At 42.7% G+C, this 12,580-nt stretch overlaps 1 protein-coding gene and 1 long non-coding RNA gene across 6 annotated transcripts in view; one reads left to right on the top strand and one right to left on the bottom strand.

The window, feature by feature from the left end:
• The window catches only part of LOC132530364 (uncharacterized), a 29,745-nt gene extending 29,281 nt beyond the window's left edge, over positions 1–464 (bottom strand). Inside the window, exon 1 of the long non-coding RNA XR_009543778.1 lies at positions 402–464. This is a non-coding gene — a long non-coding RNA (uncharacterized LOC132530364). The remainder of the gene's footprint in view (positions 1–401) is intronic.
• Positions 465–1,192: 728 nt separating this feature from the next.
• On the top strand, positions 1,193–12,381 carry HEY2 (hes related family bHLH transcription factor with YRPW motif 2). Of its 5 annotated transcripts, XR_009543834.1 has the most exons (7): positions 1,193–1,353; positions 3,266–3,344; positions 3,480–3,563; positions 5,877–5,958; positions 10,259–10,900; positions 10,993–11,096; positions 11,188–12,381. XR_009543834.1 is itself a non-coding variant. In XM_060167852.1 (6 exons), exons 1-6 carry the CDS (start codon positions 1,271–1,273, stop codon positions 11,001–11,003), a joined length of 981 nt encoding a protein of 326 aa, XP_060023835.1. In that variant the 5' UTR covers positions 1,193–1,270; the 3' UTR covers positions 11,004–12,381. The 5 variants fall into 5 exon arrangements, 2 of the variants coding, with proteins under 2 accessions (XP_060023835.1, XP_060023834.1); XR_009543832.1 differs by having other exon boundaries at positions 10,259–11,096; XR_009543833.1 differs by having other exon boundaries at positions 10,259–11,099.
• The last annotated feature ends 199 nt before the right edge of the window (positions 12,382–12,580 follow it).

The following is a 12,580-nucleotide window of genomic DNA, read 5'->3' as shown; positions in this document are numbered from 1 at the left end:
TATACAACCCACGCTGTCCAATGCACTAAAGACTGGACACGCATTCGTCTTTTAGAAAACAAATTAATTTCCAAGCGCGATTTTTTTTTTCACGTCCGGGATTCTACTTAACTCTACCGCTGCGATTACCCAAGCCAGGGAGTGTGAATTGCAATTATCTGGATAATCCAAGCCCGAAAAACTCGAACTTGAAAAACTCCTAAAATTGTGTCCTGAAATACCCGCATCATTGCTCTAGTCCTTCCTGCCACCAGAGTAGACACAACTCCAGCCCACGGTCTACTCAACGGGATCTATTATCCACAGCCTCAGTGGCCAAATGGAAAGAACTGATTAGGTGCAATTAGAAAATCGTTTGGTGGCCGGTCTCTCAGACCCTCCGACCGCCAGCTGTCAAGTACCTGGTCGGGGAAACTTGCGTCCTTATCTGTTCACAGCCCAGAGGCCGCGGAAGTAGCCTTGGGAGTTGCCAAAGAGAAAAGCAACTTTGATTTAGGGTTTTCGAAAACCCCAGAGGGCAAATGTGACCGCCAGGGTCAGTCAGTCAGCAGTTTTGGTCCAGACAAGGGACAGCCGAGTGGGGCGGTTCGGTTAAGCCACGGCGCCTCCCGACGTCACACACGCTCGCTCACACTCAGCCACGCGCTTGGGGTTATTCTTTAAACACAGGGCTGAAACTTCACCGGCAGACTGCTGGGTGCGGAGGAGCGCCAAAACCCGAGGCCCAGAGCCCGCCCCTCGCCAGCCCGCCCCCGCCCCCGCCGCGCCCGCGCCCGCGCCCGCGCCCGCGCCTGTGCCCACGTCCGCGCGCTTCCCTATCTAGAGTTAGCGACTTCGCGCTCCCGCTCGCCGCCGCCTCTCTCCACCCGCGCTCTGCTCCCGGGCCCCAGATGCGCGGCCGCGTTCCCACGCCTCAGCCGGAGCTCCGCGGCGGGCTTTGGCGAGAGCGGCCCCGCCCCTCCGCTCCGGCCAATCCCGGGCCACGCTGACTCCCGAGGAGGCGGTGCCCGGCGGAGCTGCGGGGGCCTGCGCGCTGGAGGCGGGCGAGGGGGCCCCGCCCGCGCGGGGAGGCGTGGCCGGCGCCGGCTCTTGCGGCCGAGCTGGGCTGCAGCGTGGGAAAGAGCTGCGAGGAGCCGACCGCGCTGCCGGCCGAGCCGCGCCTGCCCGGGCCCAGGGAGGGCGGGAGGGAGGAGGCAGGCGGGGAGGGCGCTGCGTCCGGCTTGGTGTCCGAGGCTCCGGCCCGGCTGCACCCCGCGCGGTGTTCGCCGTGATGAAGCGCCCTTGCGAGGAGACGACCTCTGAGAGCGACATGGACGAGACCATCGACGTGGGGAGCGAGAACAATTACTCGGGGTGAGCGCGGGCTCGGCGGGAGCTGTCCGGAGCCCGAGGCATCGGGGAGCTTTGTGTACGAGCGGCTACTTGGAAATCCCGAGGTTCCTCTCCGCCGCGTTCTAACCGAGCGGGGAAAGTTTTACCCGAAAAACTTTCAGGGGTGGGCGCTCACGGAGCGCGTGTTCGGGTGGGGCGAGGCATGTGGGTTTGCACCCTAGGGGTGGGGCGGCTGAAAGTGTGCAGAGGTTGGAGAAGGAGGGTCCCCGGTTGTCAGCGTTGGGCGTGCGGAGTGGCACGCCCGGGAGACGGGCGACGCCCCCGCCACCGAAACTGCATTTGGGAGCACTTTCAAAATGGGCCAGGCGAAGAGAGAAAAAAATGATTTTTTTTTATTTTTAAAGAGACTAAAAGATGACTTGCTTTTTGGAGCCATGAAAGCAATTAGCGATGTCAAGGCTAAGTAGGCTGAGATTTCCAAGTTGATCGTATGTGACTTGGCTGACGGGAGTGTGAGTGACAGATGAAGGATCGTTTCAGGCATCATCTCTTTGCTTGTTCCTGAGTCTGGAGAAGATCGAGATCGTGATCACGGAAGCCAGACCTCCACTTTCCAGTGACAGAGGGAGGTTATGGAGGCGTTTTAGTGCCAAGGCGGGTCAAATGATAATTGCTTCTAATTGGCATCCCCAGAAGCACCTTAATTATTTATCTGCAGCTGTCACTCAAAGAGTAAAATTCTACGTTTGGAAAACTGCTTTTCTTTCAATATTATTATTCTAATATGTACAAACCTTAGACTGGAATCATTAAAAGTAAAGATATTCGCTTGAAACGTTGTTTGCAAAGTATCTTCTAATTATTAAAGTGTTGTGTCATCTTAAAAAATGAGATCCGAAAAACAAAAGATGTCATGTGAAAGGTGAAACCAGTTGAGAAGGGGATGGGAATGAGGGGAACAGTTAATTCAGAAATAAGATCCAGAAGTGAGAAGGTGAGGTAATAAGAACCTGGTGTGTGCAATATTTCTATAATGAAAGAGAACAAATAACAGGAACCTGGAGAATTTGAGAACATGAGGAAGCAGAGTATCTATGAATTATGAAGAGAAACAGATACAAACTAGAAAAGATCATAAAAATTATGTGACAATATAGTGAATTGCCTGAACTTTTGATATAAAATATTTTTTCATTAGCAAACTCAAAATGGATTACAACTCTGAGAGGTTTAAGCTTAGATTGAAGGCTGAGAGATACTCACCTAGAGTTTTATTTTCAAAGTAAAACATTTACCTAGTAGTTGATCTAATTTTTCTATTAGTGGCATATTTAATTTTGGGTCATTCTTTTGGAAGATTAATATAGAAAACATTGAATTTGTCATTTTTTTCTTGTATGACTACTTGGAGTTTTGAAATAGTAAGGTAACTTCTGTTTATTTTAAAGATTGCATCTAGGGACAACAGTTTGACATGTGATGGCTGTATATCTGTTTGATAGTAATTATTTTAAAATAGCTTTGCTTTGTTCAGTGGGTCTTACCAGAGGGAGGAGGAGGGATGCTATTAGAGATTAATTGACTTTTAAGAAACATTTATGAGTGGAACTAGGAAGTACTAATATCTAACTTCTCACCCTGACTGCCCATAATTATTTCATTGGGAGACTCAGTAAAAGTTTAGGGACGTTTTTGCCAGTGGATTTGACATCTGGATTAGTCATTAAAATTAAAAGAAAAAAAGGCATGATTCCTATCTGAAAAGAGATATAAGGGCTGAAAGCAAAGTCTGTAAAGAGCAAGAATTAAGAATAAAATAATGCTGATCTGAACTGTGCTATCACTCTGAATATTTAATGGATGCCATCAAGCACCCAGAAGAAAACAATTGTTATGTTAATGCAGCACCTGACAAACTCTTCTTATTTCATAGACAAAGTACTAGCTCTGTGATTAGATCGAATTCTCCAACAACGACATCTCAGATTATGGCAAGAAAGAAAAGGAGAGGGGTATGTGATTTTTTTTTTGTCTTTTTATTTCATGTAATCCAGCCTAATGTGTAGCAGTTGTATTTTTCCATTACGAGTAATTTTATCATTTGTGTATTCATGAACTTTTGTTGTTGTTTTGCTTTTTGGGGATAGATAATAGAGAAAAGGCGTCGAGATCGGATAAATAACAGTTTATCTGAGCTGAGACGACTGGTGCCAACCGCTTTTGAAAAACAAGTAAGCTGCCCCCCCATCCTGACCACCCCACCAGTGAGCTCAAAAAAGCTGATTCTCTCATCTGGCAACGTGGGTTCTTCTCAAAGCTCATTAAAATAATGGTGTATGTGCCGTGATCTGGCACAGAGCAGCTATTTCAATAAAATGCTTTGTTGTGGCAAAACTATTAAAAACATAATCCATCATGAAGTTGAAAAACATTTCCATTCTCTAGCTTATTTTCCCTTAAGGGTAACATGTTCACGCTCTCTCTGTTCTTTCTGTGAATACCAGTAGTGGTTTTGTTTAAAACTGAGCTGTATGTAGTATTCTTCTTCAGAAAAGATATCCATGTGAAATTTCATTTTTGTCTCAAACTATTCTTTAAAAAGTAAGCTTTTTATTTTAAAAAATAATCCAAGCCGAGGAAGTAACACCTCTAGCTCTATTTCCTAAATAATAATACTAACAAAATTTATTTACCAAACCACTTGGTTTCATTTTTAATTCCTGGCTTAATAGAATGATGTTTGTTTCGAGGCATCTTTGTGGAAGTTGGTAGAAAAATCAAACTAGCCATAAATTCCCCTTTTCAGAATTAACGTATTCCTTTACCAAAAAAAAAAAAAAAAAAAAAAGAAGGAAAAAAGATTTGCACACTTAGTAAAGTAGAAAGCCAAATGTTTAAATCTTCCTTTTCATTTTTGAAGAGTTGTGTTTTTCCTTCTGCCGCCATGGCCGATAGATTTCAAAGAGCATCTTTCAAAGAGTATGGCATCATACCTTTGTTGAAAGTAACTTTCAATTAAATTCAAATAGGGTATAAGACAGCTGTTGTTTGTTTATTCCATTTTGTTGTTTACTTCATGAACCACAAACATAAAGCAAGCCCTACAAAGCCCTTGGAAATTATCCAGAAACTGCAGTTTTGTTATTAGTCACTTTCACTGAAACTACTGTACATATTCATGGAAAAACTGAACATTGATAGAAGTACAAGTTGTCAAATGCTGTTGACTATACATTTTTAAGAGAAAAAAGGCACCACTCTATATGCTGAAACTGTCTTTAATGAGCTAAATGTAATGGGCAAATTGTAGTTTTGATTATTAGCTTTTCCCATGACAATACGTTGAAAATGGAAATACCAGTAATCAGTGACGTTTTTACTTTCAGTGCTGAAATGTCTACAATTATGAGAAACGGTTCGGTGATTTTTTTGGCGGGGGGTTGGGGGGTTGGAGTTCGTTAGATTTTTTTTCTTAAATGTCGACTTAAACCTTAAAAGCAAACCTCAGTAGTTTGGCAGTTAGTTACCATAAACACAGGCTTTCCCATTTGCTGAGCTTGGCGCCCAACCCTAGAGAGCTGGCCTGTCACAATGTAATTAGAAGAGTGTTCTTTCAAGCAGTTTAAGGCACTCTGGCACTCTCACCATGTACTGGGTGCTGACAATTTTCACTAAACAAGTAAAGCATAGGAACCTGAAATAAACTGCAGTTTCCTTTTCAAGAAAACATACTGATTTAATTATTTAGCTCTTCCAAGAAATTAGAAGCCACCCACAGCCCTCTGAGACAGTTTGAAGTGGCACATTTGTATTTCAGTTGGTTTCCAGAGGTTGCCTTGTTTTAAAATGGGGGAGGGGCATAAAAATACAATGAAAATTTTATTAAGAACTATTTTAAAGGATTCAAATATCCTTAAGCATTTTTGATGCTTATTAGATTCAAGTTAGATTATGCTTCCTTGTTTATGATCTTGGAATTTACAGTGACACCTGCTGGTAATTATTGGGAAAAAAACCCTTGAAAGTCTTCCCTTCGCACTTTTGGTTCTATACTTACAGTGGTGTAGTATGAATTACCTTAAAGGCATAATAGAATTATCTATTTTTGAAAGATATGCTTTTTAACAATAATTTTATGAGATCCTATCTGCTTTTCCTCCAGAGTTGGATTCAACTGATCTAGACTTAAGCATTATATAAGACTATTGTATATCCCCTGATAAAATAAAGTATATTATTAACCAGTTTGATGCGGTTTGAGATTTTTGCAGTTGTAGTAGTTTGAGTAGAGTTATCTTAGTGTAATTATTTTTGTGTTTAAAAATTATTATGCCTTTTAGTCTTTAAAAGTTAAAATGGCAAATATCTGTAATTAGGTGTGATGCAATTAGTGTTTTCATGTAAAGTTCAGGAAGAATTCATATTTTTCTGTGAAAAAGTTAAACTTAGAATTTTCTAGTGAGAGGGAAAATCAAAAATTCAGGGTAAGTTGTTCCAAATTCATTTCCATAGGACTTATAAGATTTTATTATTTGTTTACTCAGGGATCTGCAAAGTTAGAAAAAGCTGAAATACTGCAAATGACAGTCGATCATTTAAAGATGCTCCAGGCAACTGGGGGTAAAGGTAAGTAGGTGACTTCATCCCCCCCCCCCCGCCGCCCCTTCTACCTTTCTCTTTTCATTTTTTCTCCCTAAGATTGTAAGGAAGTCATAGTTGAACAGTTCTTTAACGAGCTGCGATAGGAGGTCCCAGATTAAAGCCGTGGAAATCAATGCTAATGGCAGGATTGAACTCGTGGGAAAGAACTTCTGGAACAAAAGAAGCACTTGACCCTGGGCTTGTGTTTGCTTTTATAATACTGTGGGAGTAAAGCTTCATTCACAGCAGCCTGGTCAGAGGTTTGTTTGGGACTTTCAGAAGTGCATGCTGGAATTTGTACAGAAAGACAAAACGAACACACAAACATCCAAACATAAACAGGAGGTTAGACACAATCTTCTTCTCTTCTTTCCCTCTCCCCAGTCCCCTGTTAAATCAGGGATAGGACTCACTATAATGCAGCTATTCCAAAGGAAGTGAAGTTTCATTGTTGTTCTCAGAGTTTGGTTGATCTTGGATTTAGACCACACAGAGCATTTGAAGTGCAGGTAGTGAATCTCTGTCCTGGAAACCACTGATGGAGCAGTCATTCCTGTGAAGAGCAAACAGGAGCAGGTGCCCTGGGCCCAGTGCTGTGGAGAGATGTCTTCTGTACTGGATAGTGATTTAGGGAAGAATAGTCCAGTTCCTGACCCTCAGTTCATGCTATGAATGGACTTGAGATCCTAAACGATGTAGTAGTCATTCAGATTCCATTATCCCACTTCTCACACATCACTCAGACTTGATTTTGCCCTTTTATATCTTTTTCACCCTTCACACAGGCCTTTGGTATTCATCTTAGCCAAGGGCTGTTCCATATATTTGATAACTGGGTAAGGAGAGGGTACCACAGGGGCTAAGTGCCGCAGCTACACCCTGAACGCTTATCTCTGCTCAGCATTAACCTTTTATTATGTAGTATCAGAGTTTGCCCTAGATCAGGACAGGGGCAGGGCATTGGAGGGAAATAGCTGTTTATCAATTGGTACAGAAGTATTTCAGTGTCTAACTCCAGCTGAGGACCTGTGGAGCATCAGCCCTGACCTTCACCATCTTTTACCTGTGTCGGGTGGGGGGGCGGTGATCATTGTAAAGGGACGCCCTCACACACAATGTGACTTACCCTCTGTTGCACCTTCTCAAGGAACCGTCCGTCCTGCCTGAATAACCATCCTGAATGGGTATGGAATTGTGATTTCTACCCTTTAAAATGTAACCCTCAGCATAGGCTGCAAATATTCTTACGTAATAGGGAAGAGAACTGGATGAAATTCTAGAAGCCTGTGATCCAGCCCAGCTTGGCCACTGACCCACCTTTAAGCCGAGACAGAGGTGCTGGGCTGCACAAGGAGGCCTGTACTAGCACTCTGAGCCCTCAAGGCCCCCCGCCACCCCAGAATTCTGTCTCTACACCTGCTCCCTCAGGATGTTAGGGGACTGATCGGGTTAGCGATCGTGCAGGGAAAGTTGTTTGATTGCTTTACTTCCCTTGGCATTGTTAGCCACAAGGCTAAGAATTTTTATCAGCGTTTCAAATATTTGGCATGAGCTATACTTCTAAAGAGTAATATTGTTCTTATGCCTTATTATAAACACTAAGTTCCATCGTGGTTGCTATTCTTGGCTACCTGAACAGTCCTAAAATTCATCCCAAAATAGTTTGCGAACAGACATTTCCGAGCAAGCTTCATACGAGTCGCCTGACTGCCAGCTCATTAGAGAGGTCACCTCACAGGAGAACGTGTGGGCCTTGAAGAAGTGGGGCTGGCAGTGTGGGCTCGAGTTGTTAAAGACTCACAGCTGCTATGGGGGCCTCAGAATGTACTGGTGAAGGACAGACACTGCATTTGGGTTGCCTGGTTTCAAATCCTGGCTTGTTTTTCTTTTTTTTGGTCTGTGACCCTAGATAAAGGACTGACCTTTTCTGAACCCCAGTTTCTTCATTTGTAAAATGAGGACAGTGATAGTGTTCACTTCACAAGGTTGTTGTGAGCTTATTCACTTAAAGCCCAGAGAGCAGTGATGGAAGTGGTGTGGACCCCTGTGCTATGATTATTGGCCCAAGATGCGGTCGCAGGAAACAGTTGCTCATCGTCATTTCCCTCTGCATTCAGCAACAGTATAGGAATTACATAATTTATATTCCTTAAGATGCAACAGAGAACTCACCCATATACAACCCCATACAGCTGGCAAATCACAAATTTCAATTACTTCATGCTGACTCATGAAGATACTTGGAAGCTCCTGGGGTACAATTCTGTTGGTCCATTCTTTAATCTGTCCTGGTATTGCAGGAGTTTCTAGAGAGGATTTAGTAGAGTAACCTAAATTTCTAGATCCCTCTGGGTTTCTGGACTCTTGTCTACTCTGATGATTATCTCCCTTCTCTCATGAAGTCAGAAGTCTGCAAAGCCTTGCAGAGAACCCTGAGGACTCTTATGTGAAGTCTTTCTTTGGAGGCGTCTTCTTCAGGAAGAACTTTTCCTCCTAATGCCAGGGGCTTTATTGCTAACCATGCTGAAGTCCTGGGATGATGACTCTTTTTGTTGCTATCTTCCACATTTCATGATGTTCTCTTATGTCAGCTTTGTGCTGTTGCTGTTATGGTCTTAATGGTATATATGTTTTCCTCAAATTTCTTTTTGGGACTTCCAAATTTCTGTTGAAGTTCTAGCTCTTGGACTTTGAATATTGTGACTACTATTTTCCAAAGTGTTAATCTAATTGTTAATAGATGATAAACAAAACAGGTAATACTTTGATCTACAAAAACATAAAAAAGGGAATGTAGTAAATGCCTTAGATGAAAATAACCTTGTTTGAATGTGATATTTCTCATTTATGTATATACACATCCCCGAAGTGAGTAGACTAAATTTTAATTTGAAAACTGTTTTAAAAAAAAAGTTGCAGGGCCTTCCCTGGTGGTGCAGTGATTGAGAATCTGCCTGCTAATGCAGGGGACATGGGTTCGAGCCCTGGTCTGGGAGGATCCCACATGCCGCGGAGCAACTAGGCCCGTGAGCCACAACTACTGAGCCTGTGCATCTGGAGCCTGTGCTCCGCAACAGGAGAGGCCGTGACAGTGAGAGGCCCGCGCGCCGCGATGAAGAGTGGCCCCCGCTTGCCACAACTAGAGAAAGCCCTCGCACGGCAACGAAGACCCAACACAGCAAAAATAAATAAATTAATTAATAAACTCCTACCCCCAACATCCAAAAAAAAAAGCCTTAAAAAAAAAAAGTTGCAAATGAGAAAAAAAATCTAAAAAGGATACGTTTATACATATTAGAGGTCACTTATTCAAAGTGGTGACATTTCCCCAAATGTCTGATTATTATCAGTACCCTAAATTGGCACTGATACTAATCAGCTGTTACTATTTTCTATTCTAATGTATTATCTTTGGGTAAAAAGGGATTCTCATAAATGTGACCAGCTCTAGCCATTTTAATGGTAGTAACCTTAGGTGTAAGGGCATGTGCATACACACTGACACAATTGATATGCATTTTTTTCTTGGACGGATGCCAGAAAAAAGTAAGCTAACCAATGAAAGAAATACATATTTGGACTTCAGGAAAACTAGGAGTTATAGTAATGTTATATTACCTGATAGAAAAATAAGATCTTCAAATTAGTAACCAAATTTTTAAAAATCATTTTGCTTCTTTAACTTTTTTCCGTACAAAGTAATGGTGTTTTCATTTTGTTGATAAAAAACACTGAGTCAAGAAGCATTTATGAATTTATTGAGCAGTTCTGGCACATTTCTGAAAAGCCCTCAAACTGCTCATATGCATTTCACATCTCAGTTATAAATGCCAAGAGAGTGAAGATGTTTCAGATAAACCCTTTAATCTCCAATTCATGTGACAGAGACAGAGAGACTGGTACTCTGTTATACCGTGGAAAAGTTTACTAGAAAATTTCACTATCCCACAATACAAAAGAAGAGACACCATTTTTTTTTTTTCTGGAAGTGTTTGAAACACAGATGTTCTTAATTCTTTTCCCCACTGTGCTATTTGGTTGCAGGAACAACTGCAGTACATAGCATTGCCAGAGTTGTCACACATGTGAATTGCAAAGTGCACTTTCTTAACTTCTGCAAAAATTACAACCATAAATAGCTGGCAACGTTCTCAGAAAGGATCGTCGTTCTTCTTAAATCTCTGAAGGACAGGGTGGAACGTAGGTGGTGGCTACTCTTCATAATTGTGTCCTTCTTTCTCTCACTGTCTCTCCTGGCCCCCACTTTGCTCAAACCTCCTTTCAGGCTACTTTGACGCCCATGCTCTTGCCATGGACTTCATGAGCATTGGATTCCGAGAGTGCTTAACCGAAGTGGCAAGGTACCTGAGCTCTGTGGAAGGCCTGGACTCCTCCGATCCGCTGCGGGTGCGCTTGGTCTCTCATCTCAGCACGTGTGCCTCACAGCGAGAGGCGGCGGCAATGACCTCCTCTCTGGCCCACCACCATCACCCCCTGCATCCTCACCACTGGGCGGCGGCCTTCCACCACCTTCCGGCAGCCCTGCTCCAACCCAGCGGACTCCACGCCTCGGAGCCCACGCCTTGCCGCCTCTCCACCACTTCAGAAGTGCCTCCTGCCCACGGCTCCACCCTCCTCACGGCCACGTTTGCCCACGCAGACTCTGCCCTTCGGATGCCATCAACAGGCAGTGTCGCCCCCTGTGTGCCACCTCTCTCCACTTCTCTCTTGTCCCTCTCGGCCACTGTCCACGCAGCCGCTGCAGCAGCCGCGGCAGCTGCGCACAGCTTCCCTCTGTCCTTCGCTGGGGCGCTCCCCGTGCTCCCCCCAAACGCAGCTGCAGCAGTGGCGGCTGCCACAGCCATCAGCCCTCCCTTGTCGGTATCAGCCACGTCCAGCCCTCAGCAGACAAGCAGTGGAACAAACAGTAAACCTTACCGACCCTGGGGGACAGAAGTGGGAGCTTTTTAAGTTTTCACCGAACTTCTTGCAGTAGTAACTGAATGTCCTTCATTTCAGAGTCAGCTTAAAACCTCTGCACCCTGAAAGTAGCCATACAGATGTCTGCGGATCCACAAAGGAACAATAAAGCTATTTGAGACACAAACCTCATAAGTGGAAATGTGGTATTATCTTTTTTCTCTGTTTCGGTTTAAGGCAGTTTGGTAACTGACATCAGCAACTTTTGAAAATGTCACACTTGTTTTCATTTAGAAGTCTCCTGGAAAATATACGGACTGAACCATCCAGCAGTGCATCACGATGTCTGAATTGGGGAAGAAAAATGCCCTGACTGAATTTTCTTGAAACTAAATGGAAAAAAAGAATATTCATGTTTCATAAGTGCCTGAGCTAATAAAGTTTTCTTTTGAACATACAACGTTGCACAAGTAAAGAAGAGCGTAGAGGTTAGGTTAAGAAAGGAGAAGGGACAGAAGTCTTGCATTAGGCTGCAGACGTTTTAGTACAAATACCAGAAAAGAGCACTCTGTTGAAATCAACAGGTTTTTATTGGCCAAAAGGATTGCTGAAAGTAATTTTCAAGTTGAGAAACCTAGTTTTATCCTAGTTTGCTTTTTTTGTACAAACTTGCCAAGTTGTGACATTTAACAATGTATTAGTATAAGCAATTATTACGTCAGCGCTCAGATTAACAAGCATTTCTGCCCTGCCTGCAAACCCCCAGGCACTTTTTTTCTTTTATGGCTCACAATATGGTGCTTCTTTATATAAAACATGCATTTATAGAGTGCACCTAGAAGCAGTTGCCTACTGTGTGCCCACCAGAGGCTATCTGACTCATGCCAACTTGAAAACTCTCCAGTTTGTAAAAGTTTAATTTATTCAGTTTCATTTGGACTATTTTTACATATTTATCCTCTTCATTTCATCCTGATAACATGTAAAATCTATACTTGTCACCTTTTGGGGAGAAGTTGCATTTCTGGAAGTGATGAGGCAGGGAGAGAACAACGGGAAGAGAAAAGCCCGATTTTTAAATGTCCTTTGTCAAGCTTGTGATTGTATTTGATCCCAAATCAAGATGAATGTATGTAATGGGATGTACATAAATTATTTTTGTCCATGCCTAGATTAGTGCTACATAATGGTGTTTTGGTTTTGTTTTTATTTTGTTTAATGACAAAATAATCTCTTAATACTTTGAAATTGAGCACGTGAGAATTTATGTTTGAAAGACAAAGACACAGCATGTATTATTATGCACTTCATTTCTCTGCTGTGTGGAGAAAGCAATAAACATTATGAGAATGTTAAACATTATGCAAAATTATACTTTTAAATATATGTTTTAAAATTACTGTACCTAGTCTTTTTTGTATTACTTTGTAACCTTTTTCTATGCAAAAGTCTACATATCACTAATTAAATGAAGTCCTTTTTTGACCATTTTTATGTGGATGAGTTGCTTTGCAGAATGGAAAGTTGACGTGAATTTCAAGCAAGGCCTTGTTTCACTAACAAATTAAGCCATGGCTTTTCTTTTGCTCTTTCAAAGTCATTTGATATAATTCACAGCCTTGAAATTAGCATGTATTTGAGCTTGTAAACCAATTAAGCATAGGTATGACATCATTTGGAGGCAGGA

The sequence above is a fragment of the Lagenorhynchus albirostris genome, chromosome 12 (assembly GCF_949774975.1).
Source record: "Lagenorhynchus albirostris chromosome 12, mLagAlb1.1, whole genome shotgun sequence".
NCBI classification, from domain to species: Eukaryota; Metazoa; Chordata; class Mammalia; order Artiodactyla; family Delphinidae; genus Lagenorhynchus; species Lagenorhynchus albirostris.
This window is presented reverse-complemented; position numbering and strand designations above follow the sequence as displayed.